Source organism: Thalassophryne amazonica, chromosome 14 (assembly GCF_902500255.1).
Source record: "Thalassophryne amazonica chromosome 14, fThaAma1.1, whole genome shotgun sequence".
Taxonomy (NCBI): Eukaryota; Metazoa; Chordata; class Actinopteri; order Batrachoidiformes; family Batrachoididae; genus Thalassophryne; species Thalassophryne amazonica.
In genome coordinates, this window is record NC_047116.1 from 22,312,571 (window position 1) to 22,331,382 (window position 18,812).

Genomic DNA, 18,812 nt, shown 5'->3' on the forward strand with positions numbered 1-18,812 from the left:
TTCTATTTAATCTGTATCTTGATGAACTGTCAACTAGGCTCAAAGCATGTAAAACTGGTTGTTGCTGGAAACATGGTTCTGAATCATCTAATGTATGCAGATGATTTAGTAGTCTTTAGTCCAAGCACTGCTGGTTTACAGGAGTTACTAAACATTTGCTCAGCTTATGGGGGGGAGCATGACATCAAATACAATGCAGCTAAGAGCTTGATAATGATCTGTAGGACCAAAGAGGACAGACATATGAAATATCCTGATTTTTATGTCAAATATTGTATTGAGTATGACATGTAAAATCAAGTATCTTGGGCACATCGTCACTGCAGACATGACAGACGATGATGATGTCTATAGACAATGCAGAATGCTGTATGCTCAGGCAAATACACTTGTGTAAAATTGGCTCCTGTACTGATGAGGTAAAGCTGACATTGTTTAAATCGTACTGTACATCCCTGTATACGGCTCACCTCTGGACTAACTATAGAAAAGCCAGTCTGCAAAGGTTGCAGGTGGCCTACAATGATGCCTTGCGTGTGCTTTTGAGGAGGCCATGATGGACTAGTGCTACAGAGATGTTTGTCTCTACACGAGTGAACACCTTACAGGCTGTATTAAGGACTTTGATGTACAGTTTTATTTGTAGACTCAACAAGTCGGACAATGAAATCATAGTGGCACTCACAAATATGCAATTCAGCTCCATACGATTCCAGTCAAGCATGTGGAAACACTGGTATGGCTGTCTTTTGAAACTGTGATTAATTATTGTTTCTTCTCTGTTTTGTCTGTCTTTTAAAATGGACTATGAGTCTGGAATAAAGTTTGAATTGAATATCTAATAAAACAGAAATCTTAGAATTATTGTACTTGTTACAATTATTTTCATTTACAGTTGCATCAACAAAAAACATTCCTCCAATCATCGTGCATGAATAAAACAGACACCGAAATTTTTATGCAAAATTTTAATTGATATACAAATGATTCTGCACTATGTACATGCAAAAAAAAAGCAACGTTAATTATAACGCATTTGTAAACTGTTATAGGGATATTTTTGTGGGGTGGTGAATTTTAATTTAATAAAAAAAAATTAATGAAATGCACCGCAAAAGTTTTATTTAGAAGCTACTGTACATTGCATATAACTCACCATTTCATGATGTCTTCAGCAAGATACAAAGCATGAAGAGATTTTAGAAACATCAATCTCAGGCAAAAAAAAAAAAGAAAAAAAAAAGACATTTGTGTTTTCAGGAACAGAGTATTGACATTTATGTATCATGTTATATTGGTCTGTTAGACTCTGTAATTGGTAGTTGTACTTTTAGCATATACTTTTTTTGTCCTGCCAAAGTGCACAGTGGAACGAAAACCTGCAGAAGTTTCCATTATTTACCATCCAGTATGATACTTGGAATAATTATTACAAGGACATCAAATTTATTACAGGGACACCAAATTCTAATCACCAGGATGTACTGCAACAATGGACATTAAATCACAAAAGACAATCATGGGAAAAAAGTATCTAAATATAAATGACATATTTTGGATATTTGGTCAAAAAAACTAAACAAAACAGCCAAACCTTAGTATAAACATACAAAAATATCAGCATTTTGAGCAGTTTCTAAAACATGTTTTCTATGAAGACAAATCTTAAAAAAGAAAAAAATACAAATACATGTCACTTTTGCAACTTAGTCTTGTAGTTCTGTTCTCTTCTTTTTGTTCTCTGCAATCCTCGCCAACATCAGATTCAACACAAACTCTTACTATCATTATCATCCTCATTATTATTATTGAGGCAGATGGCACTGAGCCAGGTTCTGCTTGAGATTTCTTCCTGTTAAAAGGAAAGGGTTTTTGTGTTTAGTTTTTTGCTACTATCACCATGTGCTTTTTGATGTGTGAATGCTGGGTCTGTGTAAAGTATACACCATTTGTGACATACTAGAAGTCGTGGGTTTTATTTATTTATTTTTACACTAGTTTGGGAGGTGATGTGACTTTTATATAAAAAAAAAATAGAGGTGTAATGGTACACCAAACCAGAGCGTAAGTGACGCAGAGCTCACCCGGTTTAACTTTCTGGATTATTTCCTCACATTACGCAGTTCAACAATGACATACCTGAAATACAATTCTTTACCAATAATTAAGTTTTCTAAGAGTCATTTGAGCATTTACACAATTATATAAATACTCTTTCAAATAAAATCTGAACTACCAGGTGCAATGTTTATAACAGCATATATGTACTGCTGTAAACCACACAATTCTCAAACATGCCCTATTTTGGGTGAATTCCAGTGTTTTCACCACCAAAAGGCCATATGTTGCCTCCAATTAAATAAAAAAAAAAAATCAAATTCTGCAAGGAAGAATTGTAAACACTGCCTTGATAAAGCAAACAAAACCATCGCAATCAAAATACATCAATAATTGAAGGAGAAAAACAATTTTCTATGAACTGTGAATGGATGCTGGACGATGCACGACTGACGTCATCATGACACAAACTCTTTGGATCTTTGGTCCAGATGAGCTAAAATGATTGATTGGTACATTTTCAGTACAGTGGTAAGATGAAACATTAAAGATATTTAGTCCATATTATTTTTGGCTAGTATGTGACTGAATAGTTTTTCCAGTTTGTTCCAAAATGTTTTTCTTTGCATTATTGTGAAACATTTCAAAAATGAATGTGACCTATACTCTGGAAAATGCGGTAATATGTACAGTATCAGCATATGCTATGTAGAAAGAGACCTGAAACGATGCGTTTTGTAATTTAACACTCAACGAATAAAAGCGAATTATTTTCATCAAACATCCCATAGCTGCTCAGCAGGTTTCTGACAACTACGAAAACCCAACTGATCTTACATTCAGCTGGTTTAAATCAAATTTCAACCACTTTTCCATTAGTCTGATAAACTACAAAAGTAGTTTAAACCACTTGTAGATTTGTGTAAATGCATTAATCACAATATTGCCAGTTTAAGGCTGAAAGCTGCTTTAAGTGTAAAATAAGACATCTTGTTTCAAGAAGTTCAAAGCATTTTTGAAGCAGTTTAACATATTCTGTTGCCCTTGATGTAGAATATTTTAAAACCAGTTTATCTGGAAACAGAAAAGAGCCACAACATTCTAACCAGTCCAAAGTTGACATTTTACTTCATAAATGAAGTTGTAAAAAAAAAGTCATTTGTCAAAATGGTTGATTTTTTCTCATGATCAATCAAATATTTAACAGTTGGCAAAAACAAAAACAAAACAACAACCCATGACTTATTTGGAAATTTAAGCAATTTTGTGCATCACAATACTGTAGATCAGGGGTGGGCAACTTGTTCCAGAAAGTGCCAAGAGGGTGCAGGTTTTCTTTGCAGCCACTGATTCCACCTGGTGATTTCACTGATTAACTGATTCCATCTGCTCAAAGTGATAATCAGTGAAACCACCTGGTGGAGTCAGTGGCTGCAAAGAAAACCTGCGCCCTCTTGGTCCTTTCTGGAACAAGTTGCCCACACCTGCTGTAGATGTTCTATTGCTTTTTCTCCATGTGTGGCTCCACAACTCCCTTGCTCTGGTAAGTTAAAATAAAAAAAATAAAAAAATAACAACAATTGCATGTAGCAAAAACTGTGCACACACATGCCAGTACTAAATAAATAAGACAAACACACATAAGTATTACTGACAGCTACCATGGGACAACAAAATGTCTGATCTGATGATTTATTCATTCATTTGCTGTTCAGCTGCTGAGGAAGACTCATTAGAAAGTAGAACCTGTTCCAGGATCTCGTCAATGACGCTACACTTATAATTCACTTGGTCCAGGGCCAGAGCAGGCACGTAGGAGACGAGGAGACGTCCAACATTATGCCGCAGCTCGATCAAACTGAGGCGGGGGGAAACAAAAAGGAAAATTAGATAATTTCAAACACGATTTTAAAAAGGACATTTTATATCAATCCAACCTTCTAAATGAGTCTGAGCTGGGACCCGGCTCTTCTGCATCTTGTGGAGCTGTTGGCATCGTTGTTTCACTGGCGCCATGAGAAGTCGTGGCTCGTTCCTCTGCATCCTCCTCCTGCTCCTTCTCCTCCTGCTGCTGCTGCTGTTTTTGCTGCAGCTGCTGCTGCAAGCTCAGTGTCAGCTCATCACACTTTAATTCCAGGTTTTCTTTTTCCTCCTGTAGACTCTGCAGCTGGATGCGTTACCAACAGTGACCACCAGGGGGACATGAAAAACAGGAGGGAGAAATGAGCACAAGCAGTTATTTAAAAGTCACCAAAAAATCTGTACAGATTAAATGTTAAAGAAGATGAAAATAAACTGCATCTTAATGCTGTAAAGACAGTTTGACAGTTTTGAATTTGGCAGACACCTTCATGCAAAGTGACTTAACTGTATGTGTCAATGCTCGGAGTGCCCATGAAACCTTAATGTGGGGAACACTTTAGGGTTCGATGTCTTACTCAAGAATAAGTAACTTTAAACTGTCATGATACTGTACACATAAAAAGACTTTTTGGAACCAGAAAGAACAACTCTCCAAACAGCAACCAAGAAAACAAAACAAAAAAAAGTTTGAAATGTAAAGTTACAACCAACGTAAACGAGAAGGGGAAACGTGCAGAGTGGAACACCCGCACCTCACGCTTGGCAAAGATTCTGTGTGATTTGGTTACGCCATAATATGTGGTTCTGTGTGGCCTTGACATTTAATTAATTCCATAACCCTTCCACTATTTGTAATCCGTAGTCTCTAAACTGTTTGAATTGATCATCTGTGACCTCTGGTTTGACCTGTCAAGATCACCCGAGGTCAAACGGCCACCTCCTCACTCAGGGAGAGAAGGAGTAACAGGAAGACAGAGGAGGGGAAGGAGAGGAACAGTAGTAGCCAGTAAATCAGTTTGTCTGGTATTTATATTTGTGTATGTATATTTGCAAAGTTTTTTTTTTTTTCTTTCACTTTTGATACTGTGTGCTTCTTACCCTGCGTGCTGCTATACAATGCTGCTGGAACCTTCAATTTCCCCGAGGGATTCTTCCCAAGGGATCAATAAAGTTCTATCTAATCTAATGTGACTCCCAGTAAGGCCATACAGGACTTCTTACTAGTGTTTAATAGTAACCATAGGTGCATCTTCAAACAATACCTTGAGATAGAAATTTTAATTTCAACATTGGGCTGTCAGTCAAAATGTGGTGCCATTCACATAACGACCATTCCACCTGGTCGTTACTGTGAGTTTCTCTGTGAATTTTCAGACCTTTTGTCTGACTTAGTGCTTAGCTCAGATAAGATAATTATAGTGGGCGATTTTAACATCCACACAGATGCTGAGAATGACAGCCTCAACACTGCATTTAATCTATTATTAGACTTTATTGGCTTTGCTCAAAAAGTAAATGAGTCCACCCACCACTTTAATCATATCTTAGATCTTGTTCTGACTTATGGTATGGAAATAGAAGACTTAACAGTATTCCCTGAAAACTCCCTTCTGTCTGATCATTTCTTAATAACATTTACATTTACTCTGATGGACTACCCAGCAGTAGGGAATAAGTTTCATTACACTAGAAGTCTTTCAGAAAGCGCTGTAACTAGGTTTAAGGATATGATTCCTTCTTTATGTTCTCTAATGCCATATACCAACACAGTGCAGAGTAGCTACCTAAACTCTGTAAGGAAGATAGAGTATCTCGTCAATAGTTTTACATCCTCATTGAAGACAACTTTGGATGCTGTAGCTCCTCTGAAAAAGAGAGCTTTAAATCAGAAGTGTCTGACTCCGTGGTATAACTCGCAAACTCGTAGCTTAAAGCAGATAACCCGTAAGTTGGAGAGGAAATGGCGTCTCACTAATTTAGAAGATCTTCACTTAGCCTGGAAAAAGAGTCTGTTGCTCTATAAAAAAGCCCTCCGTAAAGCTAGGACATCTTTCTACTCATCACTAATTGAAGAAAATAAGAACAACCCCAGGTTTCTTTACAGCACTGTAGTCAGGCTGACAAAGAGTCAGAGCTCTATTGAGCTGAGTATTCCATTAACTTTAACTAGTAATGACTTCATGACTTTCTTTGCTAACAAAATTTTAACTATTAGAGAAAAAATTACTCATAACCATGCCAAAGACGTATCGTTATCTTTGGCTGCTTTCAGTGATGCCGGTATTTGGTTAGACTCTTTCTCTCCGATTGTTCTGTCTGAGTTATTTTCATTAGTTACTTCATCCAAACCATCAACATGTTTATTAGACCCCATTCCTACCAGTGTGCTCAAGGAAGCCCTACCATTATTTAATGCTTCGATCTTAAATATGATCAATCTATCTTTGTTAGTTGGCTATGTACCACAGGCTTTTAAGGTGGCAGTAATTAAACCATTACTTAAAAAGCCATCACTTGACCCAGCTATCTTAGCTAATTATAGGCCAATCTCCAACCTTCCTTTTCTCTCAAAAATTCTTGAAAGGGTAGTTGTAAAACAGCTAACTGATCATCTGCAGAGGAACAGTCTATTTGAAGAGTTTCAGTCAGGTTTTAGAATTCATCATAGTACAGAAACAGCATTAGTGAAGGTTACAAATGATCTTCTTATGGCCTCGTACAGTGGACTCATCTCTGTGCTTGTTCTGTTAGACCTCAGTGCTGCTTTTGATACTGTTGACCATAAAATTTTATTACAGAGATTAGAGCATGCCATAGGTATTAAAGGCACTGCGCTGCGGTGGTTTGAATCATATTTGTCTAATAGATTACAATTTGTTCATGTAAATGGGGAATCGTCTTCACAGACTAAAGTTAATTATGGAGTTCCACAAGGTTCTGTGCTAGGACCAATTTTATTCACTTTATACATGCTTCCCTTAGGCAGTATTATTAGACGGTATTGCTTAAATTTTCATTGTTACGCAGATGATACCCAGCTTTATCTATCCATGAAGCCAGAGGACACACACCAATTAGCTAAACTGCAGGATTGTCTTACAGACATAAAGACATGGATGACCTCTAATTTCCTGCTTTTAAACTCAGATAAAACTGAAGTTATTGTACTTGGCCCCACAAATCTTAGAAACATGGTGTCTAACCAGATCCTTACTCTGGATGGCATTACCCTGACCTCTAGTAATACTGTGAGAAATCTTGGAGTCATTTTTGATCAGGATATGTCATTCAAAGCGCATATTAAACAAATATGTAGGACTGCTTTTTTGCATTTACGCAATATCTCTAAAATCAGAAAGGTCTTGTCTCAGAGTGATGCTGAAAACTAATTCATGCATTTATTTCCTCTAGGCTGGACTATTGTAATTCATTATTATCAGGTTGTCCTAAAAGTTCCCTAAAAAGCCTTCAGTTAATTCAAAATGCTGCAGCTAGAGTACTGACGGGGACTAGAAGGAGAGAGCATATCTCACCCATATTGGCCTCTCTTCATTGGCTTCCTGTTAATTCTAGAATAGAATTTAAAATTCTTCTTACTTATAAGGTTTTGAATAATCAGGTCCCATCTTATCTTAGGGACCTCGTAGTACCATATCACCCCAATAGAGCGCTTTGCTCTCAGACTGCAGGCTTACTTGTAGTTCCTAGGGTTTGTAAGAGTAGAATGGGAGGCAGAGCCTTCAGCTTTCAGGCTCCTCTCCTGTGGAACCAGCTCCCAATTCAGATCAGGGAGACAGACACCCTCTCTATGTTTAAGATTAGGCTTAAAACTTTCCTTTTTGCTAAAGCTTATAGTTAGGGCTGGATCAGGTGACCCTGAACCATCCCTTAGTTATGCTGCTATAGACGTAGACTGCTGGGGGGTTGCCATGATGCACTGTTTCTTTCTCTTTTTGCTCTGTATGCACCACTCTGCATTTAATCATTAGTGATCGATCTCTGCTCCCCTCCACAGCATGTCTTTTTCCTGGTTCTCTCCCTCAGCCCCAACCAGTCCCAGCAGAAGACTGCCCCTCCCTGAGCCTGGTTCTGCTGGAGGTTTCTTCCTGTTAAAAGGGAGTTTTTCCTTCCCACTGTAGCCAAGTGCTTGCTCACAGGGGGTCGTTTTGACTGTTGGGGTTTTACATAATTATTGTATGGCCTTGCCTTACAATATAAAGCGCCTTGGGGCAACTGTTTGTTGTGATTTGGCGCTATATAAAAAAATTGATTGATTGATTGATTCACAGTTTGTGCGAAAATAGTGAGCAATCACTTTCTAGCTGGCTGTGAAATTTGTCTAAGTGCCCCCATGAGTGTGGCATTGCAAAAAGCAACACACACGTGGCGTGTGTATGTATCACATGTGCACATCACTTATGACAGCATAGTGCACACGACTTGTAACATTGCAAACTCAGAGACCACCGCCAGGAGAGATATATAAATAATTAGTACATACACGATTACATAACAAATAACTAAAATGAATGACCACATAACACAGAAACAGAGAGTGACACATTGGTCTGGGTGCTGAATGGACAAGGGGGCGCGTCTGCTAATAGCAGCTGCTGTTGACATCTCTGCTCCTGGACATCCCAGCTGGGGAACACATACAGTGTTTTGAAGGACATGAACTTACAACTGTCCTCCGTGAGATGTGTGTCTCTGCCTGCTGTCCTCATGTGGAAATGCATAAAACATCTTTCGCCTTTGTGCCGGGCTGCAGTGGCCGCACACAGCGCACCTCGGCAGGCTGTGGGCCAGCCCAACACGCGTGTCCGTGCATCATCTAATTTCTCTTTTTTGAAAACATACGTTTATCTGATTTTAAGCATTTCACGCTCCTGTTATGTAGCGCAGTGGTAAGGTTTCCGTCTTCCGGAGCTTTTATAAATTGCAGGTTCGAATCCCGCGAGTGGCATTTTATTTTTTATTTAACTGCAGGGTTCTGTATTGGGTCCCCTCTTATTTATTGTTCATATCAACCCAGTGATATTCACTAATTATACACCAATATCTCATCTATCAGTGTCTGGTGATTGTATTAATTATTTATATACCCACCTGGACATAAGACATAATGACAGTGCACTGTTTCATTCATGTCATTTCATGACTGTACGCCTGTGACCATGGGTCATATACAGAGGCACAGAGAGATCATACTTGTATTATCTGCTCAAAAAGAGGGATTAAATATTGGACACTGCAGTGTTTTTTTAGGATGTGCAGTTTTCATTTTTGTTTCTCCACAGCAGCGCGACATGGTTTCACACATTCCAGTTGGTTTTTTTTATTATATACAGTGAGGAAAATAAGTATTTGAAAACCCTGCGGTTTTGCAAGTTCTCCCACTTAGAAATCATGGAGGGGTCTGAAATTTTCATCTTAGGTGCATGTCCACTGTGAGAGACATAATCTAAAAAAAAAAAAAAAAAAAAATCCGTAAATCACAATGTATGATTTTTTTTAAATAATTTATGTGTGTGAAAACCTGGTGAAAAACTACACGAAACATTTGACCTCTGTAACTGCAAACAAAGGCTATTGTACCAAATATTAACATTGATTTTCACAGGTGTTCAAATACTTATTTGCAGCAGTAACATACAAATAAATTATTAAAACAAATCATACATTGTGACTTACGGATTTTTTTTTTTTTTTTTTTTAGATTATGTCTCTCACAGTGGACATGCACCTAAGATGAAAATTTCAGACCCCTCCATGATTTCTAAGTGGGAAAACCTGCAAAATCGCAGTGTCCAAATACTTATTTTCCTCACTGTATATATATATATATATATATATATATATATATATATATATATATATATATATATATATATATATATATACACACACACACACACACACACACACACACAGTAGTGTTCAGAGTAATAGTAGTGCTATGTGACTAAAAAGATTAATCCAGGTTTTGAGCATATTTCTTATTGTTACATGGGAAACAAGGTACCTGTAGATTCGGTTTATTCTCACAAATCCAACAAGACCAAGCATTCATGATATGCACACTCTTAAGGCTATGAAATTGGGCTATTAGTTAAAAAAAAAAAAGTAGAAAAGGGGGTGTTCACAATAATAGTAGCATCTGCTGTTGACGCTACAAACTCAAAACTATTATGTTCAAAGTGCTTTTTTAGCAATCCTGTGAATCACTAAACTAGTATTTAGTTGTATAACCACAGTTTTTCATGATTTCTTCACATCTGCGAGGCATTAATTTTGTTGGTTTGGAACCAAGATTTTGCTCGTTTACTAGTGTGCTTGGGGTCATTGTCTTGTTGAAACACCCATTTCAAGGGCATGTCCTCTTCAGCATAAGGCAACATGACCTTTTCAAGTATTCTGACATATCCAAACTGATCCATGATACCTGGTATGCGATATATAGGCCCAACACCATAGTAGGAGAAACATGCCCATATCATGATGCTTGCACCACCATGCTTCACTGTCTTCACTGTGAACTGTGGCTTGAATTCAGAGTTTGGGGGTCGTCTCATAAACTGTCTGCGGCCCTTGGACCCAAAAAGAACAATTTTACTCTCATCAGTCCACAAAATATTCCTCCATTTCTCTTTAGGCCAGTTGATGTGTTCTTTGGCAAATTGTAATCTCTTCTGCACATGTCTTTTATTTAACAGAGGGACTTTGCAGGGGATTCTTGCAAATAAATTAGCTTCACACAGGCGTCTTCTAACTGTCACAGCACTTACAGGTAACTCCAGACTGTCTTTGATCATCCTGGAGCTGATCAATGGGTAAGCCTTTGCCATTCTGGTTATTCTTCTATCTATTTTGATGGTTGTTTTCCGTTTTCTTCCACGCGTGTTTTTTTTTTTTTTTTTTTTTTGTCCATTTTAAAGCACTGGAGATCATTGTAGATGAGCAGCCTATAATTTTTTGCACCTGCGTATAAGTTTTCCCCTCTCCAATCAACTTTTTAATCAAACTACGCTGTTCTTCTGAACAATGTCTTGAACGTCCCATTTCCCTCCGGCTTTCAAAGAGAAAAGCATGTTCAACAGGTGCTGGCTTCATCCTTAAATAGGAGACACCTGATTCACACCTGTTTGTTGCACAAAATTGATGAACTCACTGACTGAATGCCACACTACTGTTATTGTGAACACCCCCTTTTCTACTTTTTTTTTTTACTAATAGCCCAATTTCATAACCTTAAGAGTGTGCATATCATGAATGCTTGGTCTTGTTGGATTTGTGAGAATCTACTGGTACCTTGTTTCCCATGTAACAATAAGAAATATATTCAAAACCTGGATTAATCTTTTTAGTCACATAGCACTACTATTATTCTGAACACTACTGTATATTTATTCACTTAAGCAGCGCAATGTGGTTCTACACATTCCAGCTGTTTTTTTTTTTTAATGTTCACATAAGTGGCGCAATGTGGTTCCACACGCTCCAGCTGCTTGTACTGTTTGTGCACACACACAAAATAGTCGCAGCGGGATCATTCATGCCTGCCCGATCATGTGTCCCTCCCGGCGTCAGCTCGATATTTTCAGGGTTCGCTCATTAGGGCTGTTTCTTCGTGATTCGCCCTGATTCTTACTTATTCATGCTATGTGTTAAGCGGCCCTTAGAGGAGTTCAAAATGTACAATTCTTTGTGAAAGTTTTACAGAAAGAAAAAAGTAAGCTACAGTTTTTGCCTATTCTGTTTTTCAGTCTGGACTTAAGTTTTCAGATTTTTTTTTTTTTAATCTGTCTGCGTTTTGTATACAAAATCATGGAAAGATGTATTACTGTCAAAACTGAGTTATTTAATCAAGTAATGCAGTTTGATCCACCTGTCTTGGTTACTGAGCTACATGTCACTTACATTTTTTCTTTATAAACAACTTAAAATGGCCTCATCTTTATTTGTGGGAAATTAAACGTCTGACAAACATAAAACCTTGGGACATCACATGTGCGTAAAGCCTGTAGCACTCACCCGCGAGTACAAAACCTCTTTGTCCTTAATTAGTTCTTCGACTTTCTGATTAGCTTTCTCAAACAGACTTTTGTAGTCTAACCCGAGCTGCTCAGTCTGGGTGGCCTGTGGAGAACACTCCTTCTTGATGGTGTTTTGACACACTGCGCTGTACTTCTCCTGCAGCTGGAGGGTGAGCTGTTTCACCTGCTCTTTCAAGGCATCTCGTTCCTGAGCTGCAGCCTGCATGAGCTCCAGCAGCTGGTCTTGCTGTTCCTGTACCTCATCCATACTCGTGATGAATAATGAATCTGGAATGCCTGCATGTGAAGGTAGGCTGCCCACTTCCAGCCCATTCTGTGCTGTGCGGTTTCCAGTCCCCGTGTGTGTGTCTCCATTCCTCTCTATCTTCACGGCTGCACCACCGTCCCCGTCAGTTAGTCTCAATGAGGTTTTATTTTCATCCTTCACTATGGGCTGTTCAGTCTGAGTGGTGATGTTCCTTGATGACACAGGGAGAACTTGGGAGGGACCTGCTCCTCCAGATGGCGTCACAGTCTGGTTTGCTGTGGCATGGATCTCTGAAGTAACATCCACTGCAGCGTCATCGCTACACTCCATCAATAGTCCATCGCTGGAGTTCCTTTGCTCTGCTTCTGTTTTTATGTTTCTGATTTCAATGCTGGGCTTCGTTGGTACGGGGGTACTTTCATTCTCTAAGATCACGATGTCATCACTATCCTCCTGCTCATGAGTAGTGGTCAGGGGTGATGAAGGGTTCAGTGTGCTCATGAGCGCAGGTGCTGTTCGGTTCAGAGTCCTGCTCTGGATGCCATTCACTCTCGGTCTTTTGGGTGTCATTTGCGGATTAACAGGAGCTATTCTCTTCATCCTCCTGCACACAAAAAGTAAGACTTACCTTTACATTTAGTGAAGCCATTTTCGACTAAAACAAAGCCAGACTGTATGATTTTAAAAGCAGAATCAGAAAAGGTTCAAACTGAATCGTATTTAAGGCTAATTAAGATCAAATGAAGTTAGTCACAATGCAGAATTGTAGCTGTAATCCCAGCTACCATGGTCATAAATAAGTAGGGATGGGTATTGATAAGATTTTAATCGATAGATTCCCCTTATCGATCCGATTCCTTGTCGATTCCCTTATCGATACCGCTTGTGAATTTTCTGTGTACAAAACGTAGGCTTTACAGGTTTTCTATGTCAACAACATTTTATTGAGTCTTAAAGTAAATAAACATGAAAATGGTCACTGGATCCTTAAACTCTGGACATAATAAACTTTACATGGTGGATCCTTGATCTCTGGACATAAATAGAAACAAAATCTGTAGTTTTTGTCAAAAGCATTTCCTTTCAGACATTATTGGCATGAATATTTTTCCCTACATCTGAGCTGAGCTCTTGCAGCTGGCTGCGCTGCATGTCAGGATGTAATTCATAAAGAATGTAGGATGTCTCATTTTGGGAGGAAAAAAAAAAAAACGTTTTAGTCGATTGTAGTTTATTGTCTGTATTACAGCGTTTATAAAGAGGTGTCATTTTATTTCAAGTGGAAATTCATTTTGAAGTTATTAATTCTGACCGGACTCTGTCTCGACAGACAGCAGTGCCTGGAGCTGTGCCAACGGAACGGAGGACAATTCTCGTTTCTTGACTACAAGACAAGAGTCCCAGTTAGTGACTTTAATCCACACAAAAGTGACTCATGATTGACATATTATGGCTTTGAGAAGGTTTAAGAAACTGACTTTCCGCTTCTGAAGAGCAGTGAATCAAAGAACCAACAAGCCAGTGGATCAAAGCACTGCTTCATTGGTTCACACTTCAAAGTGGAGTTGCACTGCAGACACGGTTGATTACAGACCCGATGCAGGGTCTGTAATCAACCTAGAGACATGGTCATTTTCCCGACAAACACCCTCAAAAACAACGGCTGCTCTGAAGGACCAATAAGGGACTCGTTAAGCAAAAAGGCTATTGATGTCGGTGGATCGAATCAATTCTTAACAATATCTGAAAAGAACCGGTTCACGATACGCAACCCTATGAATAATAAAAAAAAGTGTAAATTCATCAGGTTACATTTATTATTTTAAAGTGAAAACAACTGACAGGAGTGCACAAATCAAAGACTCAAACAGTGATGGCAAAACTAAACAGCCAATTTAAAATGTGGCGATGACACAATGAGGATAAAAAGTAAGTCCTTTCGGCTACTCTCTTGTTTTTTTTTTTTTAACTCTGGGTCACCACAGCAGATCCAAGGTGGCTCTCCATGTTGATTTGGCACAAGTTTTATGCTGGATGCCCTTCCTGACGCAACTCCACATTACATGGAGAAATGTGGCAGGAGTGGGGTTTGAATGGGGAACCTTCCGAACTGAAACCAAGCGCACTAACCACTTGGCCACCACCCCTGCAACACAAGGAGGATGGAGGAAAGCAAAAAAGAAGTTACCTCAAAACTGTCCTGACTGCACAAATTATTTTGAAATTCCACCACATTTGGTGAGAGAAAATAAAATATTTGCACATTTTCTTTCAAGACTGCAACTCATTGTATACGTGCTTCAATTGGTGTCTACACCGATTCAGTCTCGAGCTGCAATTACTCCATTATTAATTAATCAACTATTTTGGTATTCAATCATTGTGAGTCAACTTTTTTTTTAATGTCCAATTTCTCTAATTTGAGCTTCTTAAATGTGAATTATTTCTGGTTTCTTTCCTCCTCCGTGACAACAAACCGAATATCTTTGAGTTGTGGACAAAACAAGACATATGAGGATGTCATTGTGGGCTTTGACAAACACTGATATTCACCATTTTATCGATCAAGTGACAAAAATAATTGTTACTTGCTGCTCTATGATGCATTTTTTTGTGTCTCATAGATACAAAGCAGTGTGCAAGTTTTTCTTATATCCCCCCCCCCCCCCCCCCCCCCCACACACACATTGCTTTTAAAATTTTTGGCACTTTATATCCATTTTTGTTGGGGAATTTTCTAAAATTTGTAAATGAAATACTTTTTAATGACAAATAATTTGAATGCAAGGATGAATGTTATTGGCAAACTTGATGGTTATGATCAACCAGCCCTGAAAAATAATCAGTAGGCAAATAATAAAAATAAGACTAATAAGAAATATGATCTACAGACTGATTGCAAAAATAACCACTCGTCGCAGCCGTAATTACATCACAGCATTTTTGTTGCAGTTTTTTGTTTTTATTCATTTTAATGTTTGTTCCTGACTCTGGCAGGCCTGGACCAACCTTGTAAAGTACCGTATCATACCTGGAGAGCTCCTCTGACAGAGAACACACATTTGAAATGACTGGAAGACCATCATTACTGGAGGGGCAGCAAGCTAAAAATAAATAAATAAAACAAACATTTAAAAAAATATTCAAAGCTTTTTAAACTTGCAATGAAAAAGAAAAAAATTACCCCACCATCCTTCTAGTGTTTTCTCAAACACAAGAATTAGTGTTTTCTTATAATTATGATTTAATCTCATAATTATTTTGAATCATCCCATAATTTTAAATCAGCATAGCGTAACATAAATAACATGGCATAATTATGGTGATCATAACAAGAATGATCACTGATTAAAGAATAATTAATAATTGGAGAAATTAAGTTGAGAATATTACTTTAAAAAAATACAAACAAATGTTCATTATTTACCAACTTGTGAAGAGTTCAAGGATGTGATCATGGTTGAATTAACCCTCAGAGGGCCACCTTGTCTCTCGAGGTTAACCTTGGTTGAGGGGGACTGAACCAACTGTGTGACATCCTGTTGAAAAACAATAAAAGTCAGTAAGAAGACTTCAGGTGTAAAAGCTCATTATTATAGCTGAAAACCAAATTCAGTAATATCTGCCAAGTATTCTCTACTCAATATGTCAAATTGCAAACATTGTCTGTGAAGCAACTGTTTCAGAGTTTTGTTTCGCCATTTGCTACCCTTCAAGTCACCATCACTCTTCCTCAAACTTAAAAATGTTATAAAATTGTACAGAAGATTGTCATTAATCTGTACTCAAGGTTCTAGCAATGGAGCAATATCTCCACCTAGTGCGGACACTTACAGTAGTGTTCAGAATAATAGTAGTGCTATTATTAGTGGGCGATTTTAACATCCACACAGATGCTGAGAATGACAGCCTCAACACTGCATTTAATCTATTGTTAGACTCGATTGGCTTTGCTCAAAATGTAAATGAGTCCACCCACCACTTTAATCATACCTTAGATCTTGTTCTGACTTATGGTATGGAAATTGAAGACTTAACAGTATTCCCTGAAAACCCCCTTCTGTCTGATCATTTCTTAATAACATTTACATTTACTCTGATGGACTACCCAGCAGTGGGGAATAAGTTTCATTACAGTAGAAGTCTTTCAGAAAGCGCTGTAACTAGGTTTAAGGATATGATTCCTTCTTTATGTTCTCCAATGCCATATACCAACACAGGGCAGAGTAGCTATCTAAACTCTGTGAGTGACATAGATTATCTCGTCAATAGTTTTATATCCTCTTTGAGGACAACTTTGGATGCTGTAGCTCCTCTGAAAGAGAGAACCTTAAATCAGAAGTGCCTGACTCCGTGGTATAACTCACAAACTCGCAGCTTAAAGCAGATAACCCGTAAATTGGAGAGGAAATGGCGTCTAATTTAGAAGAGCTTCACTTAGCCTGGAAAAAGAGTCTGTTGCTCTATAAAAAAGCCCTCCGTAAAGCTAGGACATGTTACTACTCATCACTAATTGAGGAGAATAGGAGCAACCCCAGGTTTCTTTTCAGCACTGTAGCCAGGCTGACAAAGAGTCACAGCTCTATTGAGCCGAGTATTCCTTTAACTAGTAATGACTTCATAACTTTCTTTGCTAATAAAATTTTAACTACTAGAGAAAAAATTACTCATAACCATCCCAAAGACATATCGTTCTCTTTGGCTGCTTTCAGTGATGCCGGTATTTGGTTAGACTTTCTCTCAGATTGTTCTGAGTTATTTTCATTAGTTACTTCCTCCAAATCATCAACATGTCTATTAGACCCCATTCCTACCAGGCTGCTCAAGGAAGCCCTACCATTAATTAATGCTTCGGTCTTAAATATGATCAATCTATCTTTATTACAACCCCTGGCAAAAATTATGGAATCACCGGCCTCGGAGGATGTTCATTCAGTTGTTTAATTTTGTAGAAAAAAAGCAGATCACAGACATGACACAAAACTAAAGTCATTTCAAATGGCAACTTTCTGGCTTTAAGAAACACTATAAGAAATCAAGAAAAAAAGATTGTGGCAGTCAGTAACGGTTACTTTTTTAGACCAAGGAGAGGAAAAAAATATGGAATCACTCAATTCTGAGGAAAAAATTATGGAATCACCCTGTAAAGTTTCATCCCCCAAATTATCACCTGCATCAAATCAGATCTGCTCATTGACATTGACCCTATGCCATGACATTGACCCTATGTGTCTTTTTGCAAGGAATGTTTTTGCAGTTTTTGCTCTATGGCAAGAAGCATTATCATCTTGAAAAATGATTTCATCATCCCCAAAATCCTTTCAATTGTCCAAATATCAACATAAACTTGTGCATTTATTGATGATGTAATGACAGCCATCTCCCCAGTGCCTTTACCTGACATGCAGCCCATATCATCAATGACTGTGGAAATTTACATGTTCTCTTCAGGCAGTCATCTTTATAAATCTCATTGAAAAGGCACCAAACAAAAGTTCCAGCATCATCACCTTGCCCAATGCAGATTCGAGATTCATCACTGAATATGACTTTCATTCAGTCATCCACAGTCCACAATTGCTTTTCCTTAGACCATTGTAACCTTGTTTTTTCTGTTTAGGTGTTAATGATGGCTTTCGTTTAGCTTTTCTGTATGTAAATCCCATTTCCTTTAGGCGGTTTCTTACAGTTCGGTCACAGACGTTGACTCCAGTTTCCTCCTATTCATTCCTCATCTGTTTTGTTGTACATTTTTCAATTTTTGAGACATATTGCTTTAAGTTTTCTGTCTTGACGCTTTGATGTCTTCCTTGGTCTACCAGTATGTTTGCCTTTAGCAACCTTCCCATGTTGTTTGTATTTGGTTCAGAGTTTAGACACAGCTGACTGTGAACAACCAACATCTTTTGCAACATTGCATGATGATTTACTCTATTTTAAGAGTTTGATAATCCTCTCCTTTGTTTCAATTGACATCTCTCGTGTTGGAGCCATGATTCATGTCAGTCCACTTGGTGCAACAGCTCTCCAAGGTGTGTTCACTCCTTTTTAGATGCAGACTAACGAGCAGATCTGATATGATGCAGGTGTTAGTTTTGGGGATGAAAATTTACAGGGTGATTCCATAATTTTTTCCTCAGAATTGGGTGATTCCATATTTTGTTCCTCTGCTTGGTCTAAAAAAGTAACCGTTACTGACTGCCACAATCTTTTTTTCTTGATTTCTTATAGTGTTTCTTAAAGCCAGAAAGATGCCATTTGAAATTACTTTAGTTTTGTGTCATGTCTGTGATCTGCTTTTTTTCTACAAAAATTAAACAACTGAATGAACATCCTCCGAGGCCGGTGATTCCATAATTTTTGCCAGGGGTTGTAGTTGGCTATGTACCACAGGCTTTTAAGGTGGCAGTAATTAAACCATTACTTAAAAGCCATCACCTGACCCAGCTATCTTAGCTAATTATAGGCCAATCTCCAACCTTCCTTTTCTCTCAAAAATTCTTGAAAGGGTAGTTGTAAAACAGCTAACTGATCATCTGCAGAGGAATGGTCTATTTGAAGAGTTTCAGTCAGGGTTTAGAATTCAT

At 38.1% G+C, this 18,812-nt stretch overlaps 1 protein-coding gene across 1 annotated transcript in view; it reads right to left on the reverse strand.

Moving 5' to 3' along the window:
* Positions 1–1,883: 1,883 nt before the first annotated feature.
* morc3a (MORC family CW-type zinc finger 3a) overlaps positions 1,884–18,812 on the reverse strand; it is a 37,621-nt gene continuing 20,692 nt past the window's right edge. Inside the window, 5 exon segments of the mRNA XM_034186652.1 lie at positions 1,884–3,916; positions 3,996–4,225; positions 11,956–12,829; positions 15,257–15,329; positions 15,653–15,764. Of these exon segments, the coding sequence (XP_034042543.1) occupies positions 3,751–3,916; positions 3,996–4,225; positions 11,956–12,829; positions 15,257–15,329; positions 15,653–15,764 (1,455 nt within the window). The 3' untranslated portion in view covers positions 1,884–3,750.